This window comes from Nelumbo nucifera, chromosome 1 (genome assembly GCF_055504915.1).
Source record: "Nelumbo nucifera cultivar China Antique chromosome 1, China Antique-T2T, whole genome shotgun sequence".
NCBI lineage: Eukaryota > Viridiplantae > Streptophyta > Magnoliopsida > Proteales > Nelumbonaceae > Nelumbo > Nelumbo nucifera.
In genome coordinates this window covers 64974652-64990650 of record NC_142649.1, presented here as the reverse complement: position 1 = coordinate 64990650, position 15999 = coordinate 64974652, and the positions used below count along the sequence as shown (strand labels likewise).

The window sequence follows — 15999 nt, the reverse complement described above, 5'->3', positions numbered from 1 at the left end:
CATTCAAAGTCCTCGTTCTTTTTTATGGCCTTGAGAAAGGGCAAACACCGACTAGCCGAATTAGACATGAATTGGTTCAGGGCGGAAATTCGACCAATTAACCTTTGTACTTCTTTTATTGTCTCGGGTGGTCTGATATCTAGGATAGATTGAATTTTATCTGAGTTGGCTTCGATGCCATGCTGGTTCACTATGTAATCAAGGAACTTGCCCAATGTGACCCCGAAGACACACTTGTTCGGGTTGAGCTTCATGTTAAATTTTCTTAAGATTTGAAAAGCACAATTTAAATCATCAATAAGAGAAGAGGAAAACTGGGTCTTCATGACCATGTCATCTACATAACATTCAATTTTATTGCCTATTAAAGGCTCCAAAATCTTGTTTACAAGTTGTTGTAAGGTAACTCTAACATTTTTTAATCCAAAGGGTATGACTTTATAAAAGTACAACCCTAATTCAGTTACAAAAGAAGTTTTGAACTGGTCGGATAAGTCTATTTGAATTTGAGTGTAGTCTGAATAGGTGTCCATGAAGCTCAGCAACTCGTGCGCCAAGGTCGCGTCTACCAGGCAGTCAATTCTAAGAAGGGGGAAGCTATCCTTTGGGCAAGATCTGTTGAGATCGGTGTAGTCGATGCACATGCGCCACTTGCCGTTGGCTTTCTTCTTGAGCACAGGATTTTCTACCCAGATCGGGTACTGGACCTCTCTAACAAAGTCTATGGCGAGGAGCTTCCCGACCTCCTCATCTACTATCCTCCACCTCTCTGGGGCGAGGTTTCTTTTCCTTTACCTGATTGGCCTGACTAAAGGGTCCACATTAAGCTTATAAGTAATGATACTAGAGTCAATGCTGGGCATTTCTAGTGATGACCATGCAAAAACATCTAAATTTTTAAGTAAAAAACTTACCAGTTGTGACCGAAGTGGTTCGTTTAGGCGAGTGCCGATCTGGAGAGTCTTCATGGGCTCAGTATTAAAGAGCGGAACCTAGACAATATCCTCCATCGGTTCAGCTCGCTCGTTGGTGTGTTCGGGGGGGCAGCTCTAGCTCGACGTCATCTGCTAGCTTCGCTTTGCCCTTCAGTGCTGCGACATAGCACTTTTACAATTCCAGCTGGTCACCCCGTACTACCCCCACTCCGTACCTCATTAGAAACTTCATCGAGAGGTAGTAGGTCGTCACCACTGTATGAAGTGCATGCAAGATGGGCTGACCCAAGATAATGTTGTAGGGGGATAGGGTGGCGACCACGAGGAAGGTGTGCTTAAATTGGATAGTGTTGGGCTCTGCTCTTGCTACCACTGACAATTTGATCCTGCCAAGGGGCTTCACTACATCTCCGTTGAAACCGACCTGGGGCATGTCTGCTAGCTGAAGGTCCTTCTGGTCCAGCTCCATCTTCTCAAATGCTTCCAGGAATAAGATGTCTGAGGAATTGCTTGAATATACTAGAATCTGCTTTACCTCAAAGTCATTGATCACCATTTTGACCACAAGGGCGTCATCGTTCGAATACTGGATCCTACGAGCATTGTCCTCGGTGAAGTATATGACTTCCTCCACTCGAGGGCGCTTCGACAGGTTCTCATCCTCGTGCTCCAATTCCTGGACTACATTTTTGCCCGTTGCCGTGCTACAACCTGCTACTATTGACCCACTTGTAATCATGTTGATCACCCCATTGATTGATTTCTCCTGTGCTGGTGGATCTCGGGGTGGCTGCTCTCTGTTGTTCCACCTGCTCGACTCCAGTGCATCTCTATGATGAACAATAGGTCGACGGTCCTTGTCCTTGTACTTGATGAATTGTTTGAGGTATCCGCAGTGGATCAACTCCTCGATCTCATCCTTCAAGTTATGACAACTCTTTGTATCATGCCTGATATCCTGGTGGAAGTGACAATACCGGTTTGGGTTGCGATTGGCCGGCTCTCCTCTCATCCTGGGTGACCACTTGACATAATTGGCCTCCTTAATTTGCACCAAAATTCCGCCCTATTTTGCATTCAAGGTGGTGTAGTTCTGGTTCTGGACTGGGGGTTCTAGATCACTGACCTGATCTAGAGCCTCGACGTGGTGATCAACTCTTTCTAGGCGATTTGCTTCGCCTACTGTGCGGTGACATGCTTCTTTTTGGTGATTTACTCTTTCACCGTTGATGCTTGTTGTTGCTGCTTTCTTCCTCTATTCTCTTCCTTTCCCAACCTGGTGCAGCTCTAACCGGGACCTGAGAGCCTTCTCAGCCTTGATGAACTTATCAACTTCTATGAGGAACACCTCCATAGAAGTTGGTGAGTTCAACTCGAGCTACCAATGGAGATCAGGGTGACAGACTCCTTTCCGGGTCAAGGTTCAGTACCTGTAGCCTTTCTAGGTTGAATCTTTTAATATAGTCCCCGAGGGACTCATTCTCCTGCTGGACCACATTCAAAAGGCTAGTCACAAACTTCAGGCACTTCTTACTCGTAGCGAAGTGCATAGTGAAAAGATCTATGAACTAGTTCCAACTTTTTATTGAGCTAGGGGGTAGGCCTCAATACCATAATCTTGTCATGTCTTTGAAGGTCATGGAGAAAGCCATACAGAGATAGGCTTCATCTGCCCCATGAAGTAACACCAATGACTAGAAGCTATCACTATGATCATTGGGGTCAATGCTTCCATCGTAGGTCTCCAGGGCGGGCATCTTGAAGTTCTTCGGCCGCAGGGCCGAGAGAATTTCTGGTGCTAATGGGGAAGGCCGACTCAATGGAATCGAGGACGGTTGGAGAACAACCAAATTCACTTCTTCTCTCTTCTTCTCAGCCTCCAATGTGGGGGAAATGCTGCTCTTTGGGGTGGTGTGGCGTGCACATCTGTGGTGTTGCTTCTTTGTCACCTCATTGGTGTTATTTGCTTCGGTATTGGCCGGAGTCTCAGCCCTAACATTCTCCTAGTCTCTAACGTTCTCCCGATCTTTGACATTTGCACGAATAGGGGCCGGGTCCCGGTTGTCGTGGTGGTAGGATGGGTCCAGGGCTTGGTCCTTGCTTCTCACACTGGGCTGTTGGTTGCTGGGCTATTAGTCATCTTGTTGATGATGTTGCTGGTGATGTTGGTCATGGCGGTGCTGGTCATTTTGTGATCGACAATGCTCTTGATCGCTTTGATGACTACGTTGTGGCTGGTTGTTCTGCTGGTCAACCACAAGGGCTCGGGGCGGCAATGGATGTCGGAGAGGGGCTAGATCCCGAGGTGGTAACTGGCCCCGAGGTGGAGATGGACCCCGAGGTGGTGATTACCGTCGGTGTTGCTGGTTCTGCTGATGTTGCTGAGGCTGTTGTGGTGGCATTTATGCTTTGAACCTCTCCTCTACGTTCGTAGCTGTAGGTTCATAATCCTAACATTCTGCACCAACTCATAGAATTGTCGTGCATCTATCCCGGCAGGAACCGTAGAGGGCACTACCGCTGGCAGAGGGGCGCTCGCATGAGGCAGTGGTGCATTGACTTGCTGTAATGGGAATGTCAGGTTTGGCACCGCTGATACTCTTGGAATGGTGTGGGGCACGGTGAATTGCCCGATGGTCATAGAGGGGATCTCTTGGTTGATTGCAGGCTGATCCTGCCCCTCAGTGACAGAGACTTTGATGTTCTTGTTGTTGTTGCTAGAAGATGCCATTGAGTTGGTGAAAGTAACTGACTAAAAGGTAGGAACCTGGTTTTTTGTCACAGTTCCCATAGATGGCGCCAATTAATGGTGCGTGATCTGGATGCTCTTAGCTGGATGGAAGCTTGGACGTCAGTCTGCTTTGTTGGCTGGTCGAATTACAAAAGAGGAATGTTCAGAGGACCCGGGGTGGCTTACCCGATGTGGGTGCTCCGATGCTTAAGTTAGTAACTTGTGTGCGAGCTAAAAGCTTGTATGCTAGAAGGGTAGTGAGCAAATAATTGTGCGTACCTTGTGACGTTGGGGTTGGTGCCCTTATATAGGTGAGCTATCGTAGGTCTTATGAAACACTTCCAAGATCCTTGGCCTGTGCTACTAGGAATTCGTTCTGCACTCGGAGATGGACTTCGTGTGAGCTAATAAGGCTTATCGTGTCCGTTCAATCCGGGCGGGATAAGGATAAGGCTTGCAGACATGTGGCGTAATCTCGAAGAGGTCAGAGATAGCTGGCTAGCTTTTAGATGTCGGCTACATGTTACCTTGGCAGGTCGGGCCACCACAAGTTGCTCAGACCTCGGTCTTGGTCGAGGTGTCCAAGGCCCCCGAGCTGATCTGGCCAGTTGAGGTGGCAGGGAGCACTGAGTTGTCTTCCAGTCAATAGATCGCTTCCATGTGTCTGAATGTTGATAGGTTGGGCCAAATTACCCCTCATCAGTTATGTTTGTGTAGTCTCTACACATCCACATCTATAATGATAACAGTTGGCGATCTCATTCCTTGAGTGGTGTTTGATAAATATGAAAAGTTAAAAAGATATTAATGGCGTTTGAAATCTAAAAAGAGACATAGATGCTTTTTGACTTTTTAGAGGCTTTGAACGGAGAAGGTTGTTTGTGTTGAATCAAACCTTCAGCATCTAAAATTCCTTAATTTTACTATTTCACCCCTAGAACATACTATTTGGTAATTTTGAGTTCAATTTGTACTATTTCATAAATTATAATTTATTAATTCAAAATAATATTGAAAAATATGAACAAATTATGATAAGTTATAAAAAATTTAAAAATTATTAAAATAAGAATAAAATTGAAAATATATATAAATTTATAAATTAAAAATAAATTATTAAAAGTTAAAATAATAACAAAAATAGTAATAAAGTCCATGAAGTAAATCCTCTTCTTGGAAACGTTGTCCAATGTAAAGCTTTTACTTTTCTCTAGGGTTCTTCTTGTTTATACTTCTCAGTCATGTTTTAAAAAAATCAAATATAAAGACAGAACAGAAGTAGTACAACCCCATAATGAAGAACAAACATAAATGGTCTTATTTGGGATTTCAAGAAGGTGCAATATAAAAAAAAATAACTTACTGCTTTTGCAACTTATTTCTAAATATATCTGATTTTCTTAATCAACAAATTTTTATTAATTTTTTAAAAGCTCTATGCATAAATGATAAATCCGGTTTTGGTTTGGACTTTTTTGTTTTTAATTTTTTTTATGCTCAATATTTAAATTTTGATTTGGATGAATGTCAGGATTTTTTTGGTAAATTGCTGAAATCCCCTGAAGTTTTTGGTTGTTGCTAAAACCTCTCTTGAAGTTTGATAATTGCAATCACCTCCCTTGGACTTTCTGACGTAGTTGCAAGTAGACCCCCTCTGTAAAATCTTCTAGAAATAGCCATAAAATGTCTAAAATATCCATGTAGTTGCTTTTGAAAACATGTTTATTTTTCAAATTTTCTCTTCATGTGAATCGCTACCCCAAACCCTTCCAATCTCTTTTCTAACATTGATTTATTTTTCAAATTTGTCCATCATATCAATCACTAAAAGGGATGCAACTTTAAATTCTCTTTGTTTTTATTGTTCATAAAGTTTGTATTGTTTTTTTGGTAGAAACCATATTCATTAGTAACAACATAGATATTTTGGGCATTTTATGCCCTTTCTTAGAAGATTATATCAAAGAGAGTATACTTGCAACTGTATTCAAAAGTTAAGGGGAGGTGATTGCAATTACTAAACTTTAGGGGAGGCTTTATTCATTTACCTGAAAGATTAAACCTCTCATAAAGTTTCTATCTGATTGTCCATTGAAACCTTCTCTAAAGTTTAATTATTGCAATCACCTCCTCTGAACTTTCTAATACATTTGCAATTAGATGCCCTCTGGTAGAATCTTCTAAAAAAGGCATGAAAATATCTAAAATACTCATGCAATTACTATTGAGGCTGGTTTCTATGAAGAAAGACAATACAAACTTTATGAACAATAAAAACATAGAGAATTTAAAGTTGTAGCTTTACCTTTGAGTGATTGATATGAAGGGCAAGTTTGGAAAATAAATCAATTTTAGAGAAAAAGATTGGAAGGGTTTAGGTTAGGGTAGTGATTCATATGAAAAGAAAATTTGGAAAACAAACATTTTTGTTAAAGTAATTGCATGGGTATTTTGGACATTTTTGCCATTTTTTTAGAAAATTCTACGAAAGGTAGAGGTGTAAATCGGGTCATGCTGGGCCGACACGGCACAACCTGCCTGTGATCCACACAAAGAGCAGGTCGTGCCATGTCGTGCCGGCCTATGGGCCAAGTTGGGTCGTGCTTCCCTCCCCTGGGATAAGTTGGGGGTTGTTTCTACTTGGCCCACGGCACGATCCCGTGTGGGCCTTTGTCATGCCATGTCGGGTTAGGCTACAGGCTAAACTAGGCCAAAAAGGCCTAGGTTTTTTTTTGTTGTTATTTTGACATTTTGATTTTTTTTCTAAGTAAAACTAAAATACTGAACTTTCCTTTAAAAACAAATTGAAAAATAAAAAATTTAACAAAGAGAAGCGTAAAATACTTACCAAAATACAAAATGGACAACAAATTGGAAAAATGTGAATTTTATTTCATTTAAAATATAACAAAATTACAAATTGAAAATAAAAAACGCATTGTTGAAAAAATAACAAATAATTTAAATAAAATAAAAAAAGTTATTTCATCTCCTTGACTTTAATCACTTGCTTCATCAGGCGTAGTAGTGTTGTGCCATCCTTTATCTTGTAATTTAACCTCAACATCCAACAAATCTTTAAAATATATTGATTTTTCTTGTTTCTCTTGGAGGAGCAAATGACTGTCCAAGTGGCTAGTACAACCCTTGCTATTAAAGCTAAAGTCAATCATACATTTTTGGCAAACGACTCTTTTTTCCTTCCTCTCAACTTCTTCTATTTTAAATATTTTCCAAATTGGGCTAGTGAACTTATTGTTGGGGGTTTTAGGAGGAGGAGCAAACCATTTTTTTTTAATAAAAAGAAAAATTAATTTAATTGCACTTACTCGAATGGTTGGATTACCGGTCCAGAATCTTAACTTGATTTCAGTGGTTGAAGTCTCAAAGCCTCCTAAATTGCTAAGTGTATGATAGTACAAATATGAGACTGTATGAGATGAGAGACTAAGAGAGTATGAGAATTGGGAAGAGAATTGCTGAATTGGTATGATGGAAAATGGTGGAGGATAGGGCTATTTATAGGAGGGTATTTTGGTTATTGTAAAGTCATTTATCACTTCACTTAAATGCCCCCTAAAGTCCCAAACTAGCTATTATATAGGATATAGCTATTAGAGGGGCATTATTGTCTTTTTTTTCTCCCAAAGCGAAAATATATAAATACCCCCTATATAGCTATTTATAGGCTTATAGTTGTTGATTGAGGGGGTATTTCTATAAAAACCCCTTAAAAAAGTTCAAACTAGCCGTTTGGGGTGGGGGGGGTGGGGGTTCCCTAAGGGCCCCAACGCCATGCAGTGCTGCGTGCCGTGTCATATTAGCCCACGGACCTGAAACCCTTGGCCTAGCACGACCAACACGATTATGCCGTGCTTGGCAATGATCCGCATGTCATTGTATCAGGTTGGTCCAAAATCATGCTAGGTTGTGCCATGCTGTAGGCGGCACGACCAGATTTATACCTATAATCAGAGGGGGTCAACTTACAACTATATCAAAAAGTTTAGGGAAGATGATCGCAATTACCAAATTTAAGCGGAAATTTCAGCATCAACGGAGGTTTCAGAAATTTACCCTTTTTGAGTTTTGTAAACCTTTGGAAGAATGTCGGATTGAATTGTATATATAATCCCGTCATGTTCGTATATTTTCCCTGCCTTTCTCTTTCTTTTCTTTTCTTGAGTTGACATTGGCGCCTCACAGGGCGCTTGATTTTTCGTTCAAACCAAACACAGTCTAAACGTCGCAAATGGAAAGGAATACAGGCATGAGGCAAGAAAGAGAATAATGAGAGTAGAAGATTTCCCGCCCCAAAACAAATATTAGGAGTTTCTTTCAAATTTTCAACGGGAGACTAATCCATGAGAGACACCGAAATATAGGGCCTTCGGGCTACAACAACAGGAAATTTCGTCTACAACCGAAATTTAGGTTTTGTCATCTCAGAACTGTGCTCGATGGATCTCGGCGACTTCAACAAAGTTTGGGAAATTAAATCTCTGGAAAAGGTCGGAAAAGATGAAGCAAGGAAAATTCTTGAGAAAATAGCGAAACAGGTTCAACCCATCATGCGAAAGCACAAATGGAGAGTCAAGCTTCTTTCTGAGTTCTGGTAATCTTTTTGCTTGTTTTATCTAATTTTTTTCTCAAGTTTTATGCTTTTATTGACAATAAATTTGTCCACCCCTCCTCGTCCAATTCTTCTGGTATTGTCGCGGAAATGAAAAAAAAAAGTATAGTCCGAAGAATCCGGCCCTTCTAGGGCTCAATGTGGGAGGAGGTATTCAAGTTAAATTGAGACTAAGGAAGCCGAACAGAGATTGGGAGTTCTTCCCGTACGATCAGATTCTCGATACGATGCTTCACGAGCTGTGCCACAATGCACATGGCCCTCACAACGCCGACTTCTACAAGCTATGGGATGAAATCAGAAAGGTTTTGTCAAATTTTCTTTTCTACATTGCACTTTAAAAAATTGATAATTCTTTAGAGAAGTAGAAATAAAAAACTATTTATCTCAGTTTATTCTCACATTTGGGTTCTTGCAAACCCCTCTTTCTCTCTCACACGCGAGCGCGCGAACACACACACACACACAGTTCTCGTAGTTTGTGGTAATGAATACAACTTTCTGTAACTTGGGTGATTTAGGTGTTTTTTTTCCTCTTTTTTTTGATCAGTAGTTTTTTTCCTCTTTTGTGGGAGAGTTGAATATGAACTTCTGAAGTCCTTCTAAAGTTCTGTTTTTGAAGTTGAAACCATCAGCATAAGCACCGGAGATATAGAGTTGCAAATTTCTGTACGCTTTCTTTATTTGTCCATCTTCGTTCATGTTTCATAATGATATTGTCGACGGGGTTGTTCTTTCTCCTGTTCTTCATTAAATATATTTTTTTTGATAAGTTTCTTCATTAAATATGTTCTGTTATGGTGTAGCCATATCAAACCGTAACGAATGTGGCTTTTCTACTTACATGGCAATACAGTAAATGAAAATGGGTACATTGGCGGTAGATGATTTGCCATTTTTCTAAACCATTACCATTGATGGCCACATGCAGTTTTAAACTTCACTCTTTAAACCTACATTCTAGGATTCCTTTTTTGATTTGATCTGTTTTAAACCTCTAATTTATTGGTGGATAGCTTGTGGGAATCTTTGTTATGCTTTGGAAATTGTTGCAAAAAGTTATTAGTGTGGATTCACAATTCTCAATTCAAATGGGGAATAACTGCAAAGAGATGATCCTTCTGGTTGTAGAAGCTTGGTTCTTGCCTTCTTGGTGGCCTACCTACGATAATTGGGAAGATGACAAAAGGAAAAATCTGTCTTCTTTGTAGGTACTTTTATGATCAGCACCATTATTGCAACAATTTTATGAATTATATCCACTACTGAATGTATTCCCCAGGAAACCTTCTGATTTATTGTATGAGCTGCTATTGGCTTTGCTCTCAGAATAGCCACTGGGGAGTTAGTAGTGGCTGTGGAAAGAATGGCTTCTGTATTGTTTGTGCTAAATGCAGAAGCTATGGCTTTTAAGAAGAGGCTTGTTGGGGCTCTTGGTTGTGGAGCCTTGGACCTTATTGCTGAATCAGTCAGATTCTCAGGAGCTTATTACTGCCATCAACATCTCTTCCATGGCAAATGACAAGGTTTAGCCTGCTATTCGTGATATCAAGGTTTTGGCGTCTAAATTTCAGAGCATATCTTTAGATAGGTTAGCAGGTCTTCTAATTTAGTTGCTCATCAGGTGGCAGCTTTTTTCTCCTGGTTGAGAGGTTGGACTGGATGTGTCTCGCACGGTCCTCCTTGGTTGGAGAATTTGATTGCTGTTGAAAGATAATGTTATCCTTCTGTTTTCTTTGTTCCGTTTACATGTGTTGATGTTTTCCCCTTTGTCTACGAAAAAAAAAAAAGAAAAGAAAACATAGAGTTCTTCCAATTTTAAATGGAACCATCTAGTAGTGCACCCATATAACAGGGACATCAACATGCATGTCAGTGTATGTTGCTGGTGTGAGGTGCTTGATTAAGGTGATGTTTTGGTACTTGAAACACTGCCACATAAGTGCTGCCTAGGCGTTTTGAGTTCAAATGTGAAATTTCTGTTTGGTTGAGTGTTTTGATTTAAAACAGTCATAAAATTTTTCTTCAAGAGGCATAAACCAGGGGCTTTGGGGGAACATTAAATTGAAGTTTCCTCCATCGGCCATCCATTTGAAGAGATAGTTCATGGAGCTGTCCCTTAGTTGGCATCATATGTGGCAGTGTAGAGATATATTCTGGTGCATCACATACTAACAAAGATGGATATATACCATCGACCCCATGAATCCTACCTCCATTTTCCTTTTTTTTTTGGAGGGGAGGGGTTCTATACTTGTATGCTAGTATGCTTCTAGAACCATTAGATCTGCATCAGGTAGCAATGCTAAAACCAAACACACACTGCTCAAAAAAATTGTTTAACACCTAGCCATTGCCTCTCTAAATGTTTGAACCTGAAGTGACAATGGTACCAAAAACAACCTAAGTGACCTAGGAGCATGTTTTTATGATAATCTGTGTATAATAGTGTGCTTATAAACATGAAAAGTTATGTAACTGATATCTAAATAATGGTTTAAAGCAAGTTCTACTCATTGTATTTTGTCTAAATAAAAGCGTTGGACAATTTTTGTTATATAATATAGCTATGTGAACCTACTTATCGAAAAAAAAATATAGCTATGTGAACCACTGCACCTCTAGTGGGGTTTAGAACAATGTTGTCAAATTTGAATTGATTCATAAAGTCCTAGAGTGGGATTTGAATTGTGAATCATGAACAAAAGATATAATATTGAAATTTAAGATTTGCAAAACATAATTCATAAGTTCAGTACATTTCTATATTGCATTAAATAGAAGTCTAGAATAGGTTTACCTTCACAAGATTTATGCAATTTGATGGGATTCAGAGGGTGCTCAATCATGATTCTTTCTAGAATGGGACTCTGGGGTTGATAGGGATCTGATTCAATTCAAATCATATGACTGAATTGTGAATTGCACTTACTTAATGGCAGTGCCCTCGAAGGCCTTTTTGTCTTCTATATTGTTCTTCCATCTCAATTCTATCATTGTATTTCCATCCAGTTACTTGATGTTTGGAAAAATTAAGCCTGTACTAATTTACTTACATCTTGATGCAAATGCAATTAGTTTCTTTACTACATTGATTTGTTTTGTTCATAAAGTTTTGTGGTTGTCATGTTTAATTTTTTACTCTTCTGCAGGAATGTGAAGAATTGATTGCCAAAGGAATATCTGGCACTGGGAAGGGGTTTGATCTTCCTGGGAGACAATTGGGTGGTTTTTCCCGTCAACCCCCTTTGTCATCTCTTCGCCAAACTGCACTGGCTGCAGCAGAAAAGCGAGCACGCCTTGGATCTTTGTTACCATCTGGACCTAAGCGCCTTGGTGGTGATAGTAAAATTATGGTTGCACTTAGTCCAGTACAAGCTGCTGCAATGGCTGCAGAAAGGAGATTACAGGATGAGCTGTGGTGTGGATCGGACTCTTGTGGAGCTTCTGTTGAAGAAAGTGACATTGATGCACCAAAATGTGCATCTAGGGACCAGCCTGCTGAAAACTCAAAATCTTTTAATGTTTCTGGGAGGCATGCTTCAGATCTGATATCTAGGAAAAGACAGCGGGTATCAGATGGTGAATCATATTTTGAGGCATCTAATGCAGGGCCGGAATCTAATTTTGTGGATTTATCTGATTGTGCTTCAACTTCGGGATCCAGGCTTAATCATGATGTAACAAATAGTGCAGAGAATGAAGATATTTGGGAGTGTGGAACATGCACATTGTTCAACCCTGTGAGTTTTAACACCCATTTTTCAATTGTTTTATTTGATGGTTTTTCATTTTCAGCATATTCTTCATTGGTTTCTGATTGGATTATGTATATGAATTTATGTTCTTTATTTGGCTAATATGTTGGTAGCAACTTAGGTGCTCATTTGGTTTGAAATAATTCAGCTATGCTTGTTTTTTCTAAATTTATCAAATTTGTGCATGATTTCACTCAACTGTGAACTCCATTATAAATGTTTTCCCCACACTTAGATTTTAGAACTTTAGATAAGTATGGGTATCAGTTTGAGTTGTACATTAGTGCTTGAAATTTTCCGTTGTCAAACTTGTATACATTGATAGACATCCACTATCAGCACCCTTGTCAAATTGAGAAGCTTAGCCACTCTTTTGAGTGTTGACTGTTGAAGAGCCTAAACAATTTTGGATTGACTTCCCTCTCACCCCTCAGAGTTGGAATATTAGATCTTTCTGGAAGCATCTTGCTATGAAAAACCAAGAATATTAGAATGCTTAGACTCAGTAAAATTACTTTAAAAATGTCAATACCCTTGATTTTCGAAATAAAATTGAATGTAGTGGTTATGCTTTAAATATTTTGTATTATTTGCCTATTAAATACTTGGATGTAGTTTTGTAGTTGTTAATGAACTTTAAAACCATTGGTTTACCAGTTTTTAAGAATTTGTTGTTTAGCCATGTCGGTTAACACTAATTCCCTAAAGGCCAAAGTCGTACAGTGTCATTTCTATTCCATTTTATTTTGTTCATCATTTTTATTACCTGATCCCCATTCACATGATGTTTTAAATAATAATGTGTGGTTGCTGCAGCCGTTAGCTCCAGTATGCAAAGCTTGTGGTAGCCAAAAGCCTAAAGATGTTGAAACCAAGTTCAAGATCTGGTCATGCAAATTTTGTACTCTAGAAAACAGCGTGAAGCTGCAGAGATGCTCAGCTTGTGGAGAATGGAGATATTCATATGGACCACCAGTTTCTACACCTGCACCTAACCTTGGCACATGAGATTTGTAATTGGGAAACGCATGAAACTAGACAGTTCTAAGTTGTTCCTTGGAGTGCTTCAGAGTTAGATACCATGCATCTTTGAAGATATCGGCGGCAAATATTTTCTTGAACGCAGGTTACTGGTGTTGCCCTAGAAATAGAACCAAGCTTATTTTTACACTGGTCATACATTGATCCTTGCTACCTTGACCTTTCGATTTTCTTCTTGGTTGTAAATCGTTTTGCTTAACTCATGGTAAAGCCATATTATTCTAAATACCAACATAGGTCATGGTGAAGCTATTTCTAGAAAACAAATGTTTTTTTTGTATAATTATGTGTATCACAATTTTTTTAACAGAAGTAGGTCAAAATCAAGGTTCAAAAAATTGTTATGTATCGGCCTGTATTGGATGTATCATATTGGGAGTACACCAATATGCCCCTACAGAGGGTGTATCAGGGTTCTGACCGGTTCAAGCGGTGGACCCCCTTGAATTGGTTTTGAAAAAAAATAAAAAAAAAAGTAAAAAAAGGTCTGATATTGCCCGATGCACCCCTACCGGCGTATCGAGGGTATCGATATTTAGAGCATTGGTTAAAATGATGGTATATAAGAACAAAGACTAATCTTGTACTGCCTGTATGCCAACCCATAAGCATTTGTAAATAAACGTCCATCCTGTTTGGGTTGGCTTTGGTTGAGCTACTGGTTGGGTGATTTTAGAGAAACTACCCAAACTAGTCACCAGTAGAAAGTTGGGCCTTGTTTGGCAATGTTTCCACCTGCTCTTGTTCTTTTAAAAATTCCTATTCCAGAACAAGAACTTTATTTTTTGTTCTTTAGGAGTAACAGATACGTTTGGTAAATTGTTCTTTTTGAACGAATTTTTGTTCTACAGAAACAAAAATAGCATTTGGATATGAAACTATTTCTTAACATCAATTTTGCAAATCCACCCACATTAAGCCTAAAATTAATCATAAAAAACACATCGTAGTCATAGCAATGTCTACATGTTGCAATACCTAATCCTTGATCGGTTCATAACACATAACAAAGGACAATCTTCATGATATTCAACATATAACAAAAGATATAATAACACAATGATGCGATTAGAGAAGAAACCCACCCATTCAGCATAACATATAACCATCAATGGGATTAGAGAAGAAATCACACTCATTTGGCATAACATATAACAAATGCAAACAAAATAATATAAGAAAAACGATTTTAGATTGATGAGATTAAAACTCATCTTTGTGATGGGAGCACAAATGATTTTAGGTGAATCTGGCAGGAGAAAAGGTGAGTTTAAAACAAAGCACATGATACAAAACCAGGTACATTGACGAGACAATATACTTGTTGACATGTTCTTGGTTGGCAATGCCGTTGGTTCTTTCTACCGTTTGCTCGCCATTTGGTTGGAGCTAAGGGAGTCCCTTCTTCCTTTGAGATTTGTAGCGGTAAATTGGAGTTCACTATCGAACAGAAATGCTTGGTAGGGCTTCTTTCTATCATTTAGTGTGAAATACCCAAACTACCCCTTATCTCACGTTGGAATCGTTAACACATGTTCGTTAGTAGGGGTTAACATCGTGGGAATCGCACGTTCCCTGGGAATGCGTTCTTTGGGAGCATCGATTTTTCACTCCCAAAGAACACGTTCTTTGTGTGATGTTCTCATGCGAGAACATCTTTTTATTTTTATTTTTGTTTTTCTTGTACCAAATGTGTTTCTGCTTTGTGAAAAAACTAGGAATGCTCGCATAACGCTGCCAAACAGGGCCTTGATTTCTTGGCCCAACCAATGTTTTTTGCATTTGGCTTTCAAGGGTAAGAAATAAACATTGCTTCATCGCTATGGGAAAGCCCTCCCCAATGTGCACGTAATGAAACATGTTTTACCATTATATGCCTATATGGTTTTGCTTTGCCATGCTTGACTTGATATGTGGCCCAGCAAGCCTGGCCCTTACCTATTGTTGTACCTTGTCTTAAATCCGTGCTTGATTGGTGACGAGGAGCGATTTGGCCCTCCAGTGAAATTACATCATGTGGCACCATCAAACTGTTGTATAACACATTGGTGTCACGTAGGCAGTGACGTGTCTGCACCTAGCTAGATGGATTCACCTCGAAGTATCCTCAAACACATCTCAGGCGCCCAACATCACCTCAGCTAGGGATGGCTTTAGGGGGCGTACAAGCCACGGTAGGATCTGACCAAGGACCTTGGCAAGAGGGGTGACATCCCTTCGAAGACTGATTGACCAAATCGAGGCGAGGTGGTGGTCCACATTATGTGGCGACCAATTTTTGCTCGTATTACTTATCATCTTTGAGTCCTCTAGGATCACATTGCCCGACCGATGAGGCTGATTTCCATGCTACCTGCTTCGAAGATAACCAGATAAGCCTTATCGCTATCCGCATAAACCACCTTCGAGTAGACCTGTTCATGGGTCAGGTAGTCTAATGGCTCATCCTAGCTGCAGTCGTGCTTGGACAATATTATTAGTCTCGTGGGCCCGGGCCTAGGCTCAGGATTTCACATAAAAGCTCAGCCCAAGCCAGGCTCGGCCTGACAATATTATATATTAATATATATAATAATTAATAATATATATTATAAAAAATGTTATAAAATGCATATTATTTTTTTTTTCTAAATCCTAACCCTAATTCTTCTCCTTTGATAGTCTCCCTCCTTCAACCTGTTCGAACCTGGAAGAACTTGGAAGTTTCTTCTCTTCCACATCAGCGTCAGCAGTACTTGTTGGATCATCTCCTTCCACAAGTAGTGATTGGCGATTGGCAACCAGTGAGTGGCGGATAGTATCATCTCTCCGGCGAGGTCCCATTCTCTATCTCTTTGGTTCTCCCTAATCTCTGTGTATTCAGACCAAAGGTGACATCCCTAATCCCCGTTCTGCAACAGC

At 39.7% G+C, this 15999-nt stretch overlaps 2 protein-coding genes across 3 annotated transcripts; one reads left to right on the top strand and one right to left on the bottom strand.

The window, feature by feature from the left end:
* Positions 1–1107: 1107 nt before the first annotated feature.
* On the bottom strand, positions 1108–1947 carry LOC104594430 (uncharacterized). Its single transcript, XM_010254713.1, has one exon. It carries the CDS (start codon positions 1945–1947, stop codon positions 1108–1110), a length of 840 nt encoding a protein of 279 aa, XP_010253015.1.
* Positions 1948–7670: 5723 nt separating this feature from the next.
* Positions 7671–13365, top strand: LOC104594229 (uncharacterized). 2 transcript variants are annotated; one of them, XM_010254442.3, is made up of 4 exons: positions 7671–8281; positions 8409–8604; positions 11452–12042; positions 12874–13365. In XM_010254442.3, exons 1-4 carry the CDS (start codon positions 8127–8129, stop codon positions 13063–13065), a joined length of 1134 nt encoding a protein of 377 aa, XP_010252744.1. In that variant the 5' UTR covers positions 7671–8126; the 3' UTR covers positions 13066–13365. The 2 variants fall into 2 exon arrangements, with proteins under 2 accessions (XP_010252744.1, XP_010252745.1); XM_010254443.3 differs by lacking the exon at positions 7671–8281 and adding an exon at positions 9511–9825 and having other exon boundaries at positions 8288–8604.
* The last annotated feature ends 2634 nt before the right edge of the window (positions 13366–15999 follow it).

Bases quoted from the DNA above. Each gene is read 5' to 3' on its own strand.
- LOC104594430 (XM_010254713.1), bottom strand. From the start codon at position 1,947: ATGAGAGGAGAGCCGGCCAATCGCAACCCAAACCGGTATTGTCACTTC.
- LOC104594229 (XM_010254442.3), top strand. From the start codon at position 8,127: ATGGATCTCGGCGACTTCAACAAAGTTTGGGAAATTAAATCTCTGGAA. The intron at 8,282-8,408 runs GTAATCTTTTTG...AAAAAAGTATAG, and splicing joins AAGCTTCTTTCTGAGTTCTG to TCCGAAGAATCCGGCCCTTC. The intron at 12,043-12,873 runs GTGAGTTTTAAC...TGGTTGCTGCAG, and splicing joins CATGCACATTGTTCAACCCT to CCGTTAGCTCCAGTATGCAA.